Source organism: Branchiostoma belcheri, unplaced genomic scaffold, assembly GCF_001625305.1.
Source record: "Branchiostoma belcheri isolate BF01 breed outbred unplaced genomic scaffold, Haploidv18h27 scaffold38, whole genome shotgun sequence".
Taxonomy (NCBI): Eukaryota; Metazoa; Chordata; class Leptocardii; order Amphioxiformes; family Branchiostomatidae; genus Branchiostoma; species Branchiostoma belcheri.
The window spans coordinates 2,680,789-2,704,025 of NW_017803998.1; the positions used below are offsets into that span (position 1 = coordinate 2,680,789).

Consider the following 23,237-nt stretch of genomic DNA (forward strand, 5'->3'; position numbering starts at 1 on the left):
TTTCAAATTTACATCGGGTGTACAGTTATGCATATGATTTAGTGATTTATTTCAATAGCAGGAATAAACATAACTCACTCACACTCACTATCCTGGTTTTGATTAGCGACTTTGTTAAAATTCGCCTGTATAACGTGTTTCAGGCTCTAAATCATAGGTTTTGCACGGAAAAAAACAATATTCCATTATGCCATTCTATATTAGGCCATGTTGATTTGATTATATGGATGACATCCTCTGGTAGCCCCAAAACTGATGCAGGTGTGCAAATAAAAAGGTTTGGCAAAAAAAAAAAAAAGTTGCCTTCATTATGAAATCTATGAAGTTTGAACAAATGACAAACACATAGATTATGGTATGGTGAATAATAGACTATTCATTTTCGTTTCCTCGCATTTTCTTCTTTTCCTTTGGCATTCTATGACACTAGTATCTTTTTCCAATGTTTTATTTTTCAATTTATGGCCTATATATTTGTATCACCCTACCGAGACAGGGTCGGTGGCGCGGCCCAAAAGAGCCTATCACCAGTACTGTACTATAAAAAGAGAACGACCAGCCACCATGTGTTGTTTAAAATTTAATCATTGATTATCGAATAATCGAATAAAACTATGGCTAAAAGTCAGTTAGAAAAAAAACCAAAACAACCTTGTTTGTTTCTTTTTTCCATTTCCACAAACTCTATCACAAGAGCAAGGTGACAGCTAATATCATATTGTGATGGAAGAGATCATTGGATACACAAAATTTAAAACAATTTTCTAATCTTAAAGTATCTTACCCCAAAAACTGGTTACAGTTATGCATATGATTAAGTGATTGTAACTGGTTACAGTTTTTAACAGTATGGAGTTACATATGAACAACTTTTTATGTGATTATGCATGTTAAAATGGCTTACTATCTATTAAAACAAGTTAACCTGTATAAAAAAACTGAAACGTTACTAGAAACAAAATAGAACCAACGGTAAAACATGAATATGGACATAACATGTCTCTAAAACTAAGCATGTAGTATCCTTAGCAATAGTATGAAAATATATAGCAATGCCTTAGCCATAATCTCTTTTCATGGACATTGTTCTTTCCTAACAATGTCCATTTTTGCTATATAGCACATTAAACTATCTACTACTGCTATGTACATTAGTATTGAACCTATATCCCAAATAGAGAATGGCATTGAAATGCCCCTAAAAAAGTGTCATGTTGAAAGTCACGTGCTCTAAAAAGAATGTATCAATACCGCATTGTGATTGGTTGGTTTGTAGCAGTACGGCCTTTTTGATTGGCTGAGAATTAATTGACTTAAAAGGCAGTGATGGTGGCAGTTGACAAAAGAGACAGTTGGAAATATTGAAAATTCCTAGAGCATGGTAGGCCGGTGTTACTTTTCTTTCACAAGATGTAAAAAAATGTGCCTTTGCTACAATGGTTAGTAAACCAGCTGTACATTTTTAATGATATAATACTCAAACGTGGCAGTTCCCAAGCTTCATATAAAACTACTGTTCTAACGTTTCTAAATCTCCTTAAGCTAGTATATGGTAACACTGAGACTACGTGAGAACTTCTTCCCAACGAGAGTCTTCTTCCTGATTGGTCTGAACCTGGTGTTGCCGAGCGTGTGTGCGTCCTCGTGTTCGTGCTTCACCTCTTCTAGTTGCCTGGGTGACGAAAATGATTGACATGCATTAGTGGTGCAAACATTAAATTTATGTTAGATTGGGTTTTATGAATGGTTTATTGCTATACAAATAAACAAGAAGCATTTCCCAGTCTCTTGACCTAATTTGCAAGCTCCTTTGCAGGTTTTTTACTTAAAATCAGTATTTTTGTGGTATTCTAAATTCATGATTGAAACAATTCTGTAGTATAGTACATTGGAAGCGCATATACGTGGTGTCATGAGTTAGTGATGGAGCAGTCACCACGAAAATAAAACTGCAAAACTTTCAAGATTTACTTTCTTCAAGAATTGACATCAGTTTTTAGTTCAAATTTGTAGTTCAAATCTTCAGGAACAGAAGAAACTACTATTATATAACAGTTTTGTGCTTTAAGAGCAAGAATTGTAATCAAAGAAGAGACAGCGAGAAAAGTTGTGCAAGCAAACTCACCTGGCCAGCTGTTCATTCTTTAGCTTTTCTTCGTTCAGCTCGCGGTGTAGTTGTGCCTTTGTCTTGCCTGCTGTCGGACACAGCAGGGCATGCTGGGTGATAGATACCGCTGACGGTCTGGAATTGGGGTCTGGGTGCACCATGGACTGGGGTAGAAAAAGAGGAAGACGGTTACAACTTTTTCCTTTTTTTCTGAAGTATTAGAAAGTCCAAAGTTGTAAAGCCAGTCTTCTTGACTAGTTTGAGACTACAGAAAAGGAAAATGTATAATTTACACATTTAAACCCCCATAGTGAAAATGGCACAGTCTGAAGGCCATCACAACACATACCCTGAGCAGCTGGTTGAACTCATCTGAACACTGTGGGAGGGGTGGCAGATATCCCTGTCGTATTCTGTGCCAGTCATCACCGTTCTTGGGCAAGGGTACTGCACTCCCTATTGTGTGAATGGTCAGGGCCAGCGAGAACACATCTGCCTTGGTGAGGTTGGTATAGTCCTAGAAGGGGGGAATTTCCAAGTGTTTATTATATATTTATATGTAACATGAATACACAAAAGGTCTTGTACCTGACTAAGGCTTAACCACTGGCTCTAATGAGAAAATATCCACTTTTTATGACTGTATATTCAACAAATGAACAGTTTTCTTTCTGTAATATAGGAAATGTAACTACAAATTTTGCAGGAAAGAAATTTTAGACTTACAGGAAGTATAACCTGGCTGGAAAGAATCTACCACAACATTCAACACTCTCGTGTGTTGTTCTTTTTAGAGATGGATTTGTCTTCACTCACCTCTTGGAGAACCTCATTGGCCAGGTACCTACAGTCTCCCTCCTCGACCTTGGGGTGGGACGTAGAGGTCACATGTCCAAGGTCACCTGAAGAAAACAAAGAAAAACAAATAAATATTCAGTATATCATGCATTCACATATCATATAGCTTTTCCGTATAGAAATGGTGTTGTTGCATATTCAAGAAAGACTGTACAAAACTGTGTTATGATTGGTTGGCTTGTAGCAATACTGTGTTGTGATTGGATGGTTTGTAGCAATACCGCTTTATGATTGGCTGACAGTTAATCAGCTTACCTATTTTGAAGGTCGTGTGCATGCCCCGGTCTAACTTCTGGTTGATGTGACAGGTTTCGTCCTGACAAGTGTCGACGATGGATGTTGTTCTACACACAAAGATGTTACCTAGAGCAGGACAAGACAAAACTGATGAGTGCAGGTAAAAAAAATCACTATGACAACTTCATAATTCTTGGATTGACGCATGTTAGAACACAGCCACAACTGTATGAAAGCTATGTTAAATATTCAGATCAGTGTTTTGTCTTTCCATCATATAACAGAATTCTGCTCTTCGTGACAGATAAAAATATTGCCCAATCTGTCATTTCTGATTGACAAAGTCGCTATGAAAAGATATAGCAACAGATGCCTTAAACTAATAATAGTGTATCTGTACAATGTGCTCCTCAAAATGCAGGAAATAGTGTTTCAGAGGGCTTTGGGCTGGCTAGAACACATCTATACTCACTAGGTTTGATGTCCATATGCACCAGGTTCTGACTGTGGATGTACTTGAGCCCCTGTGCCACTTGTACCAGTACCTCCTTCAGTTCACACTCACTAAACGTTCTGCCGCGCCTCTGACTGTCTGTCTGGTCGTCTGCTAAACTCCCACCTGAAGGAGGTAGACACATGCAAAGTCAGTGCTGAGAAATAATATTGGTAATTGTACTGTGTGGCTGAATAGTAAAATGACAAACATTCATTCCAGCATTAACAAATCAGTCAATTGCTTATAGCAAAAGTAACAACAAATGTACACTACAATGTTACTATCATCTAATTTGACAGATGTAGGATATCATTGTTTGAGTCTCCTATCTTCATATAGTTTTTCAGAGTGCAGAAAAAGTGGGCTGAGCTGTGGGTTTGGTGTACATTTGTCCAGAAACAGTAGGTTGACAGCACGTGGGTTAGGGAAGATTGACAGGCAGAATGACAGGTCCAAAGCTCAGAGAAGTCAGATATTAAGGAAAAGGGGTGAATTTGAAGATCCTGAATCCAGGTGGAATCCGGGAGCCAGCAGGAATTAGAGGTCGACATGGGGGAATTCAGGAAGCCAAGGATTGCATGAACAACGCTGAACAGTTTCTGTCAGAGGAGATTTAACATAATGTCTAAAAGGATGTGTTCCTTAGCGTATGTTGACTTACCATTGCAGTACTCGTTCTGTATGATCATATGGTCATCCTCTGCCCAAGCAGAGTAGTACCTTACCACGTGTGGATGTTTCCCTAACACAGCATGGGCATAGACTTCCTTTATTGCATTTTGTCTGAAAAAAAAAGAAGCCATTAGTATAGTATTCATTTATGCAAGACTATTATATAGCACATGATGAAAAAAGTGTGGACAGAAAGGAACAATTGATCCTTCAATGCATTAAGTTTGGACAGACAGTACATACAGTGTTTTCACTGGTCCATTGTACTGGGCCATTCTGCAAAACCCCAAGTACAATAAACAGTGAACTAAGGACAGCAACCCTTTCCAGCAGCATGCATGTGAGGTGAGCAACAACAGTTGGGATTCAAACACCCAAACTCTTGGTCCAGAGGCAGGGTCGCTAACCACTACAACTACACACAAACTACCACAGAAGACACTGAAACCACAATAAAATTGCTACTCAAGCAACTGAATTAGTTTTGCAAACTGTCAGACATTTCAAGTAGCAGTCAACTACTTTCTATCAGTGATGTTTTCAAAATCTATCCAGTTGCTTGAGTAACAATTTCCTTGAGTACTATTATCTCATTACCTGGATGTCTAACTTTCACAAACTGAAACCACTTACTCGTCTGTGGAGCCAGCTACTGGCTTTTTGGACTTTTTGATGGCGTACAGACATCCGTCCAGTCGGTTGATACACTTGTACACAGAGCCGAACTCCCCTGAACCAATTCGCTCTACTTCATGGAACTCTATGTTGTATCTGGATACGTTTGCGTCATGGAGGGCAATTTTCTGTCGCAAAACAAAATGAGCATGTAAGTATGATAAAAGTGATGGTAGATAGAAAATGTTGCAAACAATATCTGATGTTGGGCTTGTTCTGGCAGTTTCTTCCTGGACTTTGATAATGTAATGATAAATAAAGATTATATAAATTAAAACTTTGATAATCACTAATAATGTTTTTATGGCTTTCCTGTTTTCAAATTTAGACAATTAGAGAATTTCAAATGTATGTAGTACTGAAGATAACACAACATCAAAGTTTGAAATCATGCATGCCAGATTTCTTGTTCAGTCGTTGTTTTAGTCTATCAGAAAAGATCAACATAAGATTATAAAATGACAAAGTTGGCTTCCTTACTTTGGTTGGATTTTCTTCATCTGATTCCTCGTCAACATCAGATAACATCCCACTGGAAAGAAAAGGAAAAGATGATTATCACGTGATTATATAGATCTTCTATGTGACCAAACCAAAAAGACACTGTACATCATGACTCATTCAAAGACTAGAGTTGTACCGTCGAAAATTTGGGTAACTCCAATTTCTTATGATGGACAATACAGTTAACAGGTGCTTCATAGTGACTTCTTAATCTACTATGGTAACACAGATGAACTTTCAAGATAAAACCAAAGTGTTTGCACACAGTAATGTACTACAGCTGACTATGGTATGGGAAGTTTTGCAAGAAGAAAAGAAGGAATTTTGAATATTTGAAAATTACGTACCTGTCTTGTCGTCTACGTTTACCCGTAGCTCTGGTCACCACGTTGTTGTCGGGTGTGAAAGGGTTCACGTTGGCGGCTGGTCGTTCCGCCACCCTGTGTCGTGGTTCGCTGGTGCTCAGGCCGAACAGTTTCCCGGGACCGGTGGGGGTGATCCGGCGAGCTCTCCTCACACTGCTACTGCCGAGGGAGCGCAGCAGGGTCTTAGGGGTCCGGGGAGTGTCCAGTAATCTCAGCTCCTGGGGAGGGGGGTGGATACAAGGAGATCAGACACAGTACTAAAGTACTGTAATCTTCAGTTGAAAACAATATTGTACAGCAGCCTAAACTAACCCAAGGCTAGGACATCTTTAAGTGCAAAACAAAATCACAAACATTCCCTATTCATGGTGGCTACTGTCAAACCAGAACAAGTGACCACCTGGCCAATGTGACCAGTTTTTGGTGGTCCCTTACTTTTTAGACAAATTTTCCCCATTGACACAAGCATTATGAATTCTGTCTATAGTGACCACCTCCTGTCAATATAGACCACATTTTATCTGTCCCCCGAGTGGTCTTCTACATTTCGTGGTCAGTTTTGACTTTAATTAGTTACTTTGGTAAATTTGTGATGAGGAAATAGAGCTATTGCCTTTGTTCTTGGTTCTGTTTACCATGCTTTCTAATGAAGCACAGGTAAATTTGATCTTCAGTCAGTTAACAAAATCAATCATGTTCTTGTCAGTTTTGTGTTTACCTGAGTGCATTTTGTTCTTGTCTAATATGTAGTGCTATAACAAGTGCTATAATTTGTCCTTGGAACAACTGACTTAGCAGTGCAAAATGCACTAGTTTAGAAACTTCTTGGTATGAGATGTTCTCAATATCACAATTCCAGTTGAGTGTTTTACAACTCTGATAAAAATGCCAATACAAGAGGTTGTGGTAAGGTGGTTTCGAATCCCTGGCAAGACCCCAATGTAGTACCCAAAGGCACTTCACACCTATTTTTCCACTCAACTCAGGTGAAAAGGAGTTTTGATTAGGGATGTCCTCTTGGATACTCTCCATGCAGAGGTTGTGGGGAATGATCGTTACCTTTTTATATATGGCTGTTTTTTTTGTCCTGACCCCCACCCGTCGGTGGCTAATGGAGCTTCTCCGGCTAATGGATACTGCCTTGCCAATTTGATACTGTCTTTTTGCCACCGAGAGGGATCTGCTTGGAGATTACTCTTGGATGGGACGCTAAGGGCTTTGAGGAAAGCCACACACGTTGAAGATTCCACCACACTTCTCCATCACTGTGTGAGTGGATGAAACTGTACAGTCCAGTCTCACACAGCTTGTACTTATTGTACAAAACTGGCACGTCAAAACTATAGATGTACCAAACGAACAACATGGTTCTAGCTAGCGCGAAGTAGTGTAGTGGCCCCCTACGCTATAATTTTGACCCCCCACGCTAAATTTTCGCCCTTATGCTAATTTTCAATACAGCTTAGGGGCATTATATTTATGTATTTCTTTATTCAAGAATGCCAGATCGAATGTGAAAAATTACCAATCCAGTTAGAATACATTGTACATACCTTAGAAATAACATTTTTTCCTATCCCTAAAATGGCCTCTTTTTTAATTTTAGCTCAAATTTTAAAAAGCTTTGCACTGCGAAAGAGGGGCACCTCCCCCCTTCCACCCCCCCCCCCTCGGTCGCTTTGTTTCCTCAACATGCGGCCAGTGCCACTACGCTAAAATTAAATCCTAGCTAGAACCCTGAACAACGAAGAGTTGTATGCGTACCTGCATAGACTTGTGGGGTGGGGAACAGTCCCCACTACTGCCGCTGGTGTTGGGACTGGCTTCTGGCGAGACCGCAAACCGTACGCTACGTTTGACTGGGCTGGGGTTAGGGGTCGGACTGGCGAGGTCGGGGTCCCAGAAGTCCAGCGAGGCATCCTTGTCAGAAGTGTCAAGGTCAGTCTTACTCCTACAAAAAGGGGAAAAATCAGAAATTAGTTTTTTTTTACCCTGAGATTTCAAGCTTTGTGATAATTCATTGCAAAAAAATAAAAAATGAAACTATAAAACAATGCTAACAGTTTAAGGCAATTCACAGTAGCCACTGAAATGTTAAAACTGTGAGAAGGCACAGTTTGCAGTGACCTAGCATAAATTAACATCTAGGTGTTACAGGCAACCAAAATTTAGAATACAAATGGTACATTTACACACAAAAACATAGACATGAATAAAAATAACGGTAACTTTGTGGAAATTTTGTGACGGAAATTACCTTATTTGGTTATCAAGGTACTAGTAAACTATTATATTCAGAACAATAGTTTAGTAAGAAATATATGAGTCAGTTGCGTCAGTTTTTCTAATGACGTCATCGTATGACTCATTTCACACGACTTCCGTCCACAAACCCACAAATTAATTACCACTTTACTAACATTTTCTCACCTCAAAAATACCGTACTGGGGCAATCTAAAGTGTATTATCTACAGAGATACGTGTTTAGTGTTTTAAGATGTTGCCAAATTTCGACACTATTCTAATCTAAACTTTACGACAAGGTAGCAATTATGTCACCTTTATGTAAACGGCAAAATGGAGACATTCGATACGGTTGTTATTGTCCTTGCTATGTTGCGACATATGGCATGAAAACAAGCATGTTGCCAAGCATAAAAACATCACCAAATACCTCTCGCAATCTCTTAAGACATAGGGGAAGCTGTGAGGATCAAAAAGACAGGGAAAATGGTAAAATACTGACCTAAACCCGGTGAAACTTGGGCTGGATAGTCCGGAAGAACCGAAAGAATCCTCTGTGGGCTCCCCGTCGCTCCCCATGCCGTCCCCGAAATCCAACGTCTGCGCTACGGGGTCTTCCGTATCCATCGCGCCCGAACACGAGCTCAGCTTCAACGGCATATGGTGCAGCAAGGTTCCGACAAGGTTTAGGTGTCCAAGAAAGAAGTGCAGCTTCAGCAAAAAATTGACCAGAAGTATGTCAAGGGATGTTACAAAATTTCTCGCAGACGGCCACTACTCAAAGCTTCCGGGCAGCTGTGGCCACTACTAGTACTCGACGTGATACACACCCAACGTGGGGAGGGGGGCGATGGCGAGAAAATCCGTAAATCTACGCGAAATTCTCTCAGATCTTCCCTCAGATCGCAGTCCTTGGGTCCGAGAAGTACTGCCAAGACAGGCTGGGGCCCCAAGATCGCGAACTTGTGAGCAGAAAACCACCAAAGGTCACAAAACCGCCCCAAATTTGAACAGCAAACTCGCTGACACCGTCTCTTGTCTGATTAATATTTCGCGCGTCGGTTAATCACGTGGTCTACGGCGACCAATCAGGGTCCGTACCACAATTCAAAATTGGCCAATTAGGGAATCGCGATGACATCATGCGGACCATTGTCCAACTATTGACCAATCAGGTAACTGCTAGAAATGACGACATCTTTCCATCACGTGATCAGTGAGTGGCTCAAAAGCGTCACCAAGCGTGTTGGATTGTAAACCCAACAACCATTAATCAATGTAATCAACGTGATTAATCTGAGATAAGTGCCCATTGATGATATATTTGACGTCTTTCTTCATCCACTTAAACTACATTGGAAAGAAAAACAGCCAAATAAATCTAATTTCTTATCCTTTATTAACAAATTAGTAATCACTCACACAAGTCAATAAGTGCCAATTACTAGTATACTACATTGAAAGAAAAACAGCCAATATGTGTACAGATTCTTTTGGATTTTAGATGATATAAACTGTATAAGTTTTAGATATTTTGCCTGACCCTTACCTCTTCCCTCATGACCTCAATGAGAAGCGGCCTGCAGGTCGATTTGAGCTTCCTATGAATAAAGAATGGTTCAAACAAACAAACAAACAAACAAATCCAAACAAACAAACAAATAAAATAACTGGCACGAACACCTGTCTTGATCTTCAAAACCTGTTTATTATTTGTGTACAAGCCGTTTCCTCTGAGATCTATTTTTGCCACGCTGACGAATCCATGTTTGCAGATATGCTTTGATTCCTGTGAGAAAAAAAATCGGCACCCAGTTAATCATTGCGATCGTGATTGGTCAGTTTTAAAAAGTACATACATAACAAAACGGCTGGGAATCCACCCAACCTATAAAACTCATTCGAAGAGGGACTGTATTATTGCAAGAGGTAGAAGAGTACTACGACAGGTGAGTTGCACACAAAGTATTGTTTTTCTTTGTTTCATCCATAATATGTTTGATCTTCAATTTATGTTACCAAAGCGTGGTCAGTGGCGGTGAGGGAAAAGACTGCCCTCCAAGCAGAGGTTTGGGCTTTTGCTTTTTTTTTTAGCTGTTTTAAGCGTTTTTATGGGGATTTCTTCTTCTTTTTTCTGTACTTTTTACTCCAGCCTTTCCGGTGGCAAATGGTAACTGCCTGGCAAATGGATAGCCTCTACCAGGCTTGGGGAGGCGACTGGAAAGAGCAGAAATCGGCCAGATAGAGAGTAAAGCATGCCAAGGGAGTTTGTCCGTTGTGCGGCGAAATGTTCTCTCAACGGACAAACTCCCTTGGCATGCTTATCTCTCTAAACGATTCCTACTCTTTCCAGCCGCCTCCCCAAGCCTGGGAGAGGCTAGCAAATGGATAATACCTGACCAATTTGATACTGTCTTGCAGCCACTAAAAGATCTGCTTGGATATTGAGGAAAAGTTTCTACTCAGTTTCGAGTTGAGGTAGCCTTGTAGAGGCTAGACTATTCCAAGAAGGTCCTCAGTTTGCGATCGTGTGGCGAACGTCGACCGAGTGTTAAAATCTTAGCCTGTGAAGATCTTACTCTACTATATACATGTATAGCTAGTAGGTGACTTTTGCAAAGTTTGAAAAGACAAAGTCTACAAAACATCTTCGTTCCAAAACAACAACAACAAAAAAATTTGTCGACGAAGTCATTTGAGCATTCATACCTGCGCGGTCACACGTGAAAACAAACACAACAGGCTTGTATTTTACCTTTGAGACTCTGTGCGCTATAGCCTTCCCACGGAAAAAGTAAACATGTCGTAAAAATCAATTCTACCAGATGTTTCAGATTTGCGCTTGCCAACTGATCATATGTAACACCGGTAACACTAGTAGTCATAAAATAAAAGCAAAGAACGAGTGAATTTCAAACGTAATTATATGTACAAACGCAAAGATACTGTAAAACAGATACATACCGCAGTAGTTACATCCCACGCACAATATCTGATTGGAATCAACTACCTACTGACACAGTTACATGCACATCACTCTCGAATTTTAAACTGGGGTTGGCCCGATACATGGGCCACCCCATACATGAGTAAATAGACATCATGCTAAGACGGCCATCACTTTTTTTTTCCTTTTTCTTTATTTTTAGCACCATGTACATAACCCTTTTTCACTTTTGTATTTGATATATTTGATACGAGCACTTCCACCACCGGCCGTTCTTAGCCGTGCACCAATGACCTACCCCTGGACGTTTATGCCCGAGAGGGCTTTGTGCCAGTATTATTAAGATAAGAAGATAAGATAAAGAAGACTCCCTATTGGTCCGTTCTCTGCAGAGATGACTGGGTTTGATTTAAAAAAGAAACCGTTCACTTAAAAACACTCTTTTGAGTCTTTATTGTCACTCTACAATGATGATGATGAACAATGATGTTAGGTTTCACAATTAGAAGCAGTTCCCCCAAAATATCTGAAGCATTACGTTTGTAGGTTCGATTTTCAATATGACAAGGGAAGTGAATGTTTATATGAATATATAAACGCAAGAATATCTATATTATTAGATTATATTGGGCGTGGGCGAACTTTCGAGTCAAGACTTGTGCTCGCTGTTTTGGATGGGTTTCCTGAGGGATTATGTATGTGTAAGCTTGTCATGAAAGTTCATCTGCGTTGGTAGTTACATGTTTAAAGTTAAAACTTTTGGTCCAACACAAAAAAATTCTCTCACCTAGAGCTTTCGACCAGTCACTCTGGTCTTCCTCAGTAGACTGACCCAGTGAAGATTGTCACGTGGCTTCTTTGAAGTGTGACGTCAACACTGGGTCAAAGGTATCTGGTAGACGATGTCGGCCCCCGTCGCGGTTCAATGTAGGGTGATGGGCCCTGATGTATGTGTAAGCTTGGCTAGTTGTATAAGATACCCAAGAATGGGTGGATCAATATCAGTTGATTGACAGGGAGGTCAAGCCTCAATATGACCCTGCACGCGCCGAGTGGGAGTAAGCGGAACCAACAAATGGTCGACAGCAAACTGTACTCTCCAGCAGACCAACTCCCCTGGCATGTTATCTCTCTATTTGGCCGATTTCTACTCTTTCCAGCCGCCTCCCGAAGCCTGGTAGAGGCTAGGTGTAATACCCGACTGAATTAAGTCATTCGTGGGGTCGTGTGGCGTGGCGGCAGAGTGCGCGACTCGGAACTTTAAGTCCCGGGTTCGAGTCCTGACATGCCACCGATCTTGTGCCCTTGGGAAAGGCACTTTACACGGCTTTCTTCACTTAGCTCAGGTGTAAATGAGTATTGTCCTGTCATGTATTTGTCCCCTGCGTTGGTGGCGGCATTAATATAAGTTGAAAAAACTTGAGTGTGTCGTCACCACGTCTGGTGATTACATGTTGGATTAAAAAAAAAATTAAGTCATTAAGTCCTCTACACAGTTCCAATATATTCACGGTCACACAAAACATGTATACTTCCTGGATGTCTGGATTTCTATAGTTTCCAGACAAAATGCAGTTACGTTGGTGCTAACACTATGAATACAACAATACGTAGTTCATAAAATCTTCCAACTAAATGTGCGACTTTTGTCAATTTCATTCATTAGATTCACCCATCATGTGTGTTTTACGCGCCGTCTTGCTGCTGGCTAGCGTCTATGGTAGCCATGGCAACAGATGTACCAAAACACTGCCGACTACCGGCCACGTCCGGTACTCCAGCCGGGAGTCCGCCCAGGCCTTCGTGGAAACGTTCATCCAGTCGTCCATGAAACCCGGGGAGACCCTCTGCTTCACCTTAGACGACCTCGCCAACGACGACGCTAGCTCTGCCGGCGTCTCCATCTCCATGGCAACGAACGGGAGCGTGCCGTTGCTATGGCAACTGACTTACCAAGGCATCGAGATGGACTACGCCGTCAAGAACCGGTACTCCTTCTTCAGACCGAAGTACGAATCAAAGTGCATCTGTGACTGCCCGCAGTATGCGGACACCTGCAACTCTAAAACAGACCTCTGCTCCGAACATGAGCTAGAATTCTGCTACAACACGTACATATCCGACCAGACGGCACACGGTTGTGATGTGTACTGGAACAGCGAAGAATCCGAAGTTTGCTGCGCTCTTCACGTCGGCAAGGACCCGGAATCACCGAAATACGACGCCGTGTACCTGTCCTCGGACGGCAAACCAGTCGTCAAGTTGTCCCTCAAAGTCTACGACAGTAGGACTGACGATGTTGTGTTGTCCTATCCAGCGTTCACGGTCGCTCTAAACGATAGATCTCACAAGGCACAACATTGGGTACGAATGGAGGTGACAGGCGACACCCCTACACAGATTGACAGTGGGTACTACTACGCCGCAAGTGAAGGAACACAGCTATACACAGACGTAAGCATTAACGGTCTAAATGAGTTCGACCCCAGAAAGATGGGATGGCTGAAAGTTGGCGAGGATGGGACCTTGGAGAGACCGCCAGAGAGAGTTGTGGTCAATACCTTCCACCTGAAGACAAAGAAATGTTGGAACAATTTTGACTACTCGGAGACGTGGCAGATCTACGGCCACGGGAACTGGGAAGATTATTCCGGATCGCGCGTCGAGGACTTCTACGACTGGATACGGGGGGTTCGGTACTCCCGTCAGCGGCGCTCGGTCACGGTCGTGCCGCGGTATGATCGGCTAATCATGGTCAAGATCGGGATCAACACCACGACGAACGTCCTGTTCTACTACCATGACTCTGATCTGATCGATTTTACGGCCGAAGTTCGAGTCGACAGGCATTCCAACAGATTCGCCAACATAACATTGGTGTCAGCGGTGGGATCACTCGTGGGGTCTATTACACCCTACAGCACAGGCGCAGATAGCATTGGTACAGTGCATAGGTTCGAGTTACACGTAGACTCTCCATATGCGACAGATACCGTGAAACGCATTTCTTTGCCGAAAGCCATCAACGGCACGAGTCGGATGTGTCTGTCGCCGCTTTCCAAGCCTGGGAACGAGGTCTGCAAAACCGTGCCCTTCGTACAGGAGGCGCTGCAGGACTTTCTCGTGCCGCCCACCTGGGGGCCCGGCAATCCCGGGGACGCCGGCGCGGGGTTCAACTTCAACTGGCTCCTCGACTTTTTCGGTGAGATTTCTGTCCTTCAGGTTTGCCGTTCAGGTTCAGCTTTTAAAAGCCACCTGTTAAAAGTGTAGGAAAGTCTTTGAACAAGTGGAAATTCATATATCTGTATAAGTGTATTCTAGTACCCGGTATACCCGCCCTTCGGCGTAACACACCAGCTTCGCAGGCACGCGGCGCGGCGGCAGCTAGCTACTTTACTTAACTAGTACAATGTATAATGACCTTTTACACCCAATGTCTGTACATCTAACTGCAGGAGCTGTTTAAAGCCTTCTAGTAATGATGCCCCAACTGTACGAGTTTTTTAAACAATTCTTTTCTTCTTTTTTTGAACCGTTATTTCGTTACGTTGATTCTTAATCATTTTTGGGGCCTCTTTTCTTTCTCTTTCGTGTATACAGGCTTTCTGAACCCTGCCGAATGGTTTAACGGCATCCAGGGCTGGCTGGAGCTGTTCGCCATGTTGTTGGACATCGCCTTGTTCATAGTGGTCACCTTTCTGGTCATCAAGATCTGCGGTTACGTCAGCATGGCAGGATGTTTCACAACAAAGGTGCCGAAATGGGTGAGTATACATTCGCTCTGAATAGTTTACCTCTAGTGCAAGGTTGTTGAACAATGTTGCGTACTGTTTCGGGTAGCTGAGCTGTGTGTGTGTGTGTGTGTACATGTGAGTGTGTGCGTGCGTGTGAGTGTGTGTGTGTGTGCGTGCGTGTGTGTGTGTGTGTGTGTGTGTGTGTGTGTGTGTGTGTGTGTGTGTGTGTGTGTGTGTGTGTGTCATCAGGCTGTTTGGCCGGAAGGTTGACTGCACATGGATGGGGAAGAGTGACATGTGGAATGACTCAGAGTCTGACCTGGGAGTCATCATGGGGGAATTCAGGAGCCGAGGAATACATATCATACTTTCCATAACCTTAAAATCCATGATTTTGTTTTTTTAGGGCGAAGAAAACAAGAAATTGTTAAATTCAGAATACCGGGAAGTGTTAGGGGGTTTTGTGAGCCAACATGGGGGAATTCAGGAAGCCCAGGATACGTACTTTCCATAATCTTAAAATCTCTGACTTCTGTTTTTTAGGGCGAAGGAGTGGAGATGTCAGTTGTTAGGCATCAAAGAACAGAACAAGCCGATATGTGCTGAAGACGGATATGACGTCACAAGGTCTGGTCCAATCAGGAGACGATTATAGTAACCCATTGAATCACCACTAGCTAGAAGGTCCTCTTTCGTGTTTGACACACGAATGCTTGTCAGTGACTCAAATGGATCTTTTCAACCGAAGATATATATCGTTATATACTCTCTAATTTTCTACAAGAATACATGTATATGGATGGCAATATGCACTAGCAGCGCTAGCACTACTTTATAACATGTAACCTTATAGTCAAGTCAAGTCAAGTCAAGTCAAGTCAAAGTTTATTGCACAACGATTGTCACGGGTACAATGTATGGCAAATAATAAAATTACTAGTTGGTATGTGTCTAACATAATGCTATACATATGGTCAACGGACATTGTATCTGACAGAGTATTATAAATAACTACGTACTGGCTATAGAATATTTCGACTCTACATGTACATTCTACATTACACTAAACTATATACATGGAGGGTACAGTGAGCAGTTGTACCTAATACTAAACATGTTCTATATTGCTACTAAACAGAGTGTATATATATGAGGACTGATTAGGCACACAAGACATACATTTACACGACCAAAATGAGATGGAAGGATGTCTACTACTATATGCATATTGCCAGCTGCTTGTAAGTAAGCTATCCCCAGGACCCTATATATAATATATCTGTATCTGTATCTGTCTAGCCGGTATAACCGCCTTTCGGTGTAACACACCAGCTTCGCAGGCACGCGGCGCGGCGGCAGCTGGCTATATTACACCGATCGACTTGTTACACCTAACCCTTGAACTTCTATCTCTAGACATTGTTTAAAGCTATCTATTGACAATGCCCCTACTGTACTTGGTGACAGTGAGTTCCACTCTGCGATAGTTCTAGGAAAGAATTGATTCTTGAACACCTCAATCCTTGGTTGGTACTCTGGTACTTGAATGCATGGCTATATAACACAGTTCGTTGTACAACTGGCATAGGCTGTCAATAAAGTGTAAAATTATGAATTGATTTGGAAAATCAATATGTACATTTGCTGCGAATCTTGTGTACACTATCCTTGGCACAAAATGCAAATAAATTGAATTGTACATGCAGCAACACGATTGGCGTTGTGGTATTTGGTGTATGACGTGTTTTTGGTGAGTGAATGTGTGCAATGTGGTCGTAAACTGTATTGATTTATTGATCAAATTGGTCTTTCCCACACAGTTCCTTCCTCTCCCTCGACCAAACAGTATCTACCTGAACGTGTGAACATTCGCATTGTTCACACGAGAATGTAAAACGGATCGATCGAAAGCTCATACATGTACTCTGTTTTCTTCAATCTTTTCCCGATAACACTTATGCTATACGCCATGTTCTCACGAGAAGGGATGGTGGTACTGTATGCGGCTCCACTGTGTCAAAGGTCTAGCTTTCAGCAGGCATTCGTAGACTTTCCTGCCGTACCGGGGTGCTGATCGTAGAATTTGGCAAAAAAGGGGAATAATATTGGCCAGCAGTCCACGGGAGAGCCAAAGAACTATACAGTGACGAAACTCCCCTGGCCAATTATTTCTAACAATACATTTTGAATTCAAACCCGCTTTGTTGGTCTGGTGCAATGGAGACTAATAAAAGTCCTGGTGAAACGAGAAATACTGACCATACTGAACAAACGGATCCTCGATATCGATGACCGGCCCCTATGTGTACCGATATTTTTTTATCACACGGGAACAATTACAGGATTCCCGAATTCGATTTTCTTTGAGTTAGTTAGAAAAAAATAGTCGAACAAGTAAACAGTTACGAGTCACGAGGTACTGTGGCAGTCTGATCGAAAAAAAAGGTCTCTTCTTTTACGGACATCCTAGGTAAAGGTTGAAGTATTCAAGCATTAGAAAAACGACAATGTGCCGGTTGTCCCTCCATACCACTTTCTTAGCCCTCCTGGTGTCTTCTGGTCTAAGTCTCCATGGCCCTTCCCACGTGGGTGATTTTACAGCAGAAGTGGTGCTGGACCGGTTCTCCAATCGCTACGCCAACATCACACTGGTGGCAGAGGTGGGATCACTGGCGGGCTCCATCACGCCTTTGACCGCGGAAAACCGGCCGGGAGTCCCGTTCGCGTTTGAACTACTCGTGGACTCTTCGTCCGAGGTCACCCTGTCAAAGCGTGTGCCTCTACCGAGCAACATTCACGGCCCCAGCCGGCTCTGTCTGTCTCCTTTCCTGCGACCAGACCAGGAAATGTGTAAAGAGGTGCCATTTGTACAGGAAGCAGTCAAAGGGTTTCTTGTTCCGCCCGGGCCCAAGCTTAGGGCTGGTGAAAGTCGGCAACAAAGCAGCAAGAACGTGACTGCTCCCTCGTTTCTAGGTGAGCTTTTTGACCAAAGAGTAACACAAGAATACAGGTTTTGATATTAATATTACAGTAGATCAAGAACAGACTGATAGAAAGAGCGACTCAGTTGCTGTTTCAGTCGTTCTTTTGGCCTAAACTTTGGATCAAGTTGGTGTAATATCATACAAGTATTTTTCTGAATGGTTGATTATAATATCAGCATATTCACAGCTCTTATCTGTGTACATTGTATTTTGGCCTTTATCCAGAGTACCTGAACCCTAGCCAGTGGTTGGACGGTGTCCAAACTCCACAAGAGGGCGCTGCTATCACGCTGTCTGTTTTTCTGATGCTGATCTTCGCAGGTGTGCTGGCAGTTTTGGGAGTCCTGTGTCTGCGTAAGGGGAATACTACTAGCAGTACTCGCCCATCGGATTTGTCGGAGGAAGCTCAAACTGTTGACGTTTAAGATGAAATGTGGAAAAAAATATTTGTAGCGTATAATGACCACAGGAAGAATAGCTACTGCCTTGAACATGTATGCTAAATGTCGATCTCGATAGTCAAATGAAATACTAGTATATATACCTAGTATCCATCCATCCATCCATCCATCCATCCATCCATCCATCCATCCATCCACCCATCCATCCATCCATCCATCCATCCATCCATCCATCCATCCATCCATCCATCCATCCATCCATCCATCCATCCATCCATCCATCCATCCATCCATCCATCCTTCCATCCATCCATATTATTTATCTATTTATTCATTCGTTCAATCGCTAATTCTGTAATAACCCAGTTCAAGTTGTAACACGGTGACACAATGACAGAACTTGGTAAACGGAAGTAATAGAGTCATATTCACCATCATACCATAATAAAAACATAGTCACCATCATACGGAATGTTCAAGATTCTGGGCCATGAATAAATGTAAATGCACTGATGATGAATGTGCGTGTTGGCTGATCTCAATTGTATACGTGTACTACAAAAAAGTTTTTCATGCTTTTAGTGAGATCAAATTGCCATCTTTACTTTATTACTTTCTTTCACCGTTCATAACATAATTTTCTCTGCTTCCCGATTGTAGAATACTTTCGAAGTTCAGCCATAAATACAGTCTTTCACTGCCATGAGTTATTTGACCGCTAGGAGCGCGATTTACCAGGCTATTGTCATGCAAAGTTGAGGCCAATCGTTACTCCGCGGATGCAAATAAATTATAGCAAATTCGCAGAGCTCATCTCCGCGGAGGTTTGCAGATAGACTCTTCTGGTCAGTACAACTCCGTAACAACTGTTGAACTTTTTAGCTTGTTTTTCTAGCGTTTTTAGCCTCAAAAATGGCCCCAAAGAAGAACTCAGTCGCCAAGAAAGCTCGCTGGAAGAGCTCCGACAGTAAAACTGCGGATAAAGAGGAGAAAAGTCGGCGGGAGCTGGACGCGGGGACGCCTGGGGGGCCGATGGTGTGCTGTACGCCGCGCGGGTGTGGGGAGGGCGGCGCGGTTTCGCTGGACCAGGACGGCGTAGTCAGGATGGAATGCACCAACACAAAGTGTGACCAGGTTTGTGCTTTTTTAAAGAGTCTACTTGTAGTTTATCGCTTACAAACAACCAAATATAGCAACAGGCAAATCGGCATCTTTTCTTGTAGTGTTGTGGTGTTTGACAGGAAACAACAAGTAAAAGAAGCCATGAACTGTCGAAGTTTAGGACGATTTAAAAATCGAAATTACTGACAAGAAAATATTATGCTAGTAGCAGGCCTTAGCTTGGGCAAGGAAGTTTAAACCTCCTTGGTTCTACCTCCATGGTTTGGGTGTTGTTACTAGTATTTTTTTTACCACCCAGAAATTTGCATAACAACTGTGACTGTCACAGTGGGGCACATTTTGGTTAATGCTCACATGCCAATTTCCTAGCCTGGTATCCAGCCTTGTTAGCTTTAGTCCGATCTTGGGAAGCGGACTAAAGCTAACAAGGCTGGATACCAGGCTACCAATTTCCATGATTAAAAACAGTAAGGCTAACAATATGTTAACTGTGCATTGTCAATTCACACGCCCAAATTTACAAATCGTTGCCGACCATCCTGAATTTACCGTTTACTGTTGTCGGCCATGCAGAATGTGCCAGTAAGCATTGCCACTTGCCAGGACCCTCCTATGCAGTTGCAGGTAGACATCAGAAATACACGTACCAGCCCCAAATTTACAGGTTTGCAAGTGTTTTCACTGCTGTCACTGAGTTTATAGGCGCTACCATCTGACCCAGCCAAATTGGTAGGAGCTGGCTTGAAGCTGGTTTGAACCTGGTTCTCGGGTTTGGTCGTGGGTTCGAACCCTGGCCCGGGAGTTTTTTTCTGTTTCTACTGCTCGCCTCTGTTTCTTACATCACTATAAATTATAATATCAGTAAAATAAATTTTTATTCCCTCTCACTTGCAGGGAAACCTGATGCACAAGAGCTGTTTTGAGGCTTACGAGGAGTTTTTGCTGAAGGTGTTGGTGAAAAGTGGACGGTCCACCCGGATGCGCTGCACGGACGCACAGATGCGCCAGGGGCTCTGGACCAAAATCTGGTACAACACCAGTAAGGTATGCTGTGTGGCAGTGTGTCATCAATATCACTGTACTGTAACTTCAAGCAGAGGTGTGGGAAGGCAGAGTTCTCACCAGGATCTTTTTACAGCGTAGGATTCAGGTACAGAAGGACATCTATCTGGGGTGGTAGTCTCAAACAAGTGACCCCACAGTATGGGGTCTGGTATTGTCCCAAAAAACCCTCTGAAACACTATTTCCAGTAGACCATTTCGATTTTTTCAAGCATTGCGTAGCGAAAATCTGGATGGTACCCAGGCTATATTTCCAGCTCAATTAATTCCTTGGTTATAGCTTCATTCTTTAATAGGTCAAATTTTTATTTTTCTTGAAGATTTATGAAGAGTCACAAAGTTCCCCAAAAGAAGACCCCCTACACTGTCTTTTAACCACTTTAGGGGGTCGAAATCACAGCATATGGGGCTCTAGATATTTCATGGAGGTGTGAAACTAGAAGTTCAACTTCAAACGTCAGTGTCTCATTTCTCTATTTCAGTGCAGCATCTGTAACTGCGGGGGCCATCTCAGAAAGGATGTTGAGTGGGAAACAACCAAAGAGGAGGAAACCCAGGCTCCAGTGGGCAAGACAGGGAAAAAGAAGTCTGCAGAGAAGCCTAGTCTGGTGGGCTATACCAACAGGAAAGCCAAACGGGGGAAACCACTGTTGAAGGTGCTCGTAGATGTGAACAAGAACAAGAAAGATGCTGTCAAGAAAGATGAGAAAGCAGTGAACCAGGGTAACGGTAATTTTTAATGTCAAAATGAAAACACATGACTGAATTTGAAACAGTTAAATTTGTCTTTACTTTATTTGCATATCAATAGTTGTATAACCTGTTGATCTTGAGATCGCAACAGTGTTACCGACGTAAGTGGATGCTACCTGAAACGTCTGACCGTTTGCTTGGGTAACTGTTTTTTTTAATTTTTATTTTATTACATGGATGTCTAACCTTAAATCATATGAATTAATGAATGAATGAAGGAAGGAATGAATGTTGAAGTTCGTAGTAGTCATTAGTGTCAGAGATGTAATACAGCTGTATTAGAGACTGGACAAAGATCATGAAGTGATTCTATTAACATTTGTTTTGAATTCTCTACAGACCAATCCTGTCCTCCCACCCAGTCATGTGACCTGTCATCAGACAGTGAGATGGATGATGATGATGATGGAGAGCCCTCGGCCCCCTTGGGATACTTTGGCTGTTCCAACATACCCAACTCCCTCCCTGCATATGAGCATCCCAACTTTGGTTATGAAACGTATGATATGCAATTGTATTGGCAACAAGCTGCTAGCTCTTCCAATAGTTGCTTACCCCTCCCCACTACTGAGGGTTGGGACAGCGAAATCTGCAGTTCCAACAGCCACCCTACCTCCCCAAACAGTGAGCTGCCCGATGCCATAGTGGAGTGCTTTGCCGAGTGGTGGTTAAATGCAGGATGGAGGGAGTGTGCACTGTATATGGAACAGCAAGGCCTCAACACAAAACACTTGATCTCAGCACATGAACTGGAGATGACCTTGGAGTTGACCTCTGACCCAGCCATCCCTGTTGCTAAGCAACTGGAACCATGGTTACAGGATGAAGGTTGGCAGGGATTTGTTCAACACTACACTGAGAGGTCAAAGGTCACTGACCTAGTTGGGTCAGAGTTCAGCTGGTAGTACATTGTACTTGTTGTTTTAGAGATCTGTAGTGTCTTCAATGTACTAGTATGATTTTTTCTTATTTCTGTTCATACAGTATCTAGTAGTTTATATCGTGCTGTTTATAAGTTGTAGTTTTTTTTTTTACCCTGCAGCTAATAGCGACTGCTCTAGTTGACAGGGAGTCTTTCTGTCTTCCTACCTTCTGGCTTCTGCATTGTGTATTTCTGAAAGTCGTCAGAAAATACAAATCAGAAGTCCTGGACTAAAAATCAATGACCATATACACAGTACATGTAGTAGTAGACTTAACAATGCACCTAGTGTTAGTATTGAAGTAATAATATGTTCCAAGAATTGTTTTAAGTTAACATGCAGAGAACTGTGCACTGTGGATATACACAGCGCTTCAGATAAGACAGTCTGGGTTTCTGGGTTCACAGGGGACAAATAAAAGAACAGAGAAACTCTAATTCTTGTAAGACTATTTCCTTGACAGGGTGGATGGCATCCCCGTACCAGTGTTGTGCATTTGTCATTTCCCGGGCATCTACAAGAACAACGTTCATCATCATCAAGTCCAGCTCGTGCGCCAGCCAATCCCCGCTGATCAGCTCATTTCCCATGCGCGTGTTTGCCGACTTGATGACCACGAGTTACTAGTACTTCCATATTTGCATAATTGTCACATACATAGCCTGTGTTACACAAGCTCTCGGCCGGAGGTTAATGACCCCCATGGTGGCAACTACGGGGCGGTCGGCCGCCAGGAGCGCGATTAGTCAGGCTACACTTAAGCTAAGCCCTGAAGTTCCAGAGCAAGGCGCTGGGGGCTCAAACTCATGTCACTTCCTCCCCACAACAAGAGCTACCTATCATCTAAATTTCATGATCCTAGCATGTCTAGGTTATGAGACACACAGACACACACACGAACGCTCCCGAAAACATAACCTTGTCACCCCGAAGTTCACGTACAGTTGACAGGTAACAGGAAACAGCTTGGGGAGAAACAGTGCAGTGTGTCGCAATCCACACTGCGTGAGAGCGGCCTGTCTGTAAACACGATAACTCGAGAAGGCTTAAATGGATTGTCTATATATTTGGTAGGCGGGTAGGTCTTGATGAGACCTCGAAATAATTAGATTTTGGGCCCCCTGGCGGCTTGTTATGGTACTGCAGTGGCAC

The 23,237-nt window shown here is 42.6% G+C and overlaps 2 protein-coding genes across 2 annotated transcripts; one reads left to right on the forward strand and one right to left on the reverse strand.

The window, feature by feature from the left end:
- Positions 1–1,468: 1,468 nt before the first annotated feature.
- LOC109476611 (wee1-like protein kinase 1-A) lies at positions 1,469–9,229 on the reverse strand. The gene is made up of 13 exons (XM_019777602.1): positions 8,990–9,229; positions 8,662–8,933; positions 7,679–7,865; positions 5,897–6,132; positions 5,526–5,577; positions 5,004–5,173; positions 4,360–4,481; positions 3,675–3,821; positions 3,221–3,328; positions 2,924–3,009; positions 2,457–2,624; positions 2,126–2,271; positions 1,469–1,672 (listed from the first exon to the last, which is right to left on the reverse strand). Exons 2-13 carry the CDS (start codon positions 8,817–8,819, stop codon positions 1,543–1,545), a joined length of 1,710 nt encoding a protein of 569 aa, XP_019633161.1. The 5' UTR covers positions 8,820–8,933; positions 8,990–9,229; the 3' UTR covers positions 1,469–1,542.
- A 3,416-nt stretch (positions 9,230–12,645) lies between these two features.
- Positions 12,646–22,720, forward strand: LOC109476612. The gene is made up of 6 exons (XM_019777603.1): positions 12,646–14,308; positions 14,707–14,820; positions 17,382–17,813; positions 18,050–18,156; positions 20,892–21,138; positions 21,502–22,720. The coding sequence occupies exons 1-6, from the start codon at positions 12,742–12,744 to the stop codon at positions 22,065–22,067; spliced, it is 3,033 nt and encodes a 1,010-aa protein (XP_019633162.1). The 5' UTR covers positions 12,646–12,741; the 3' UTR covers positions 22,068–22,720.
- Positions 22,721–23,237: the final 517 nt, after the last annotated feature.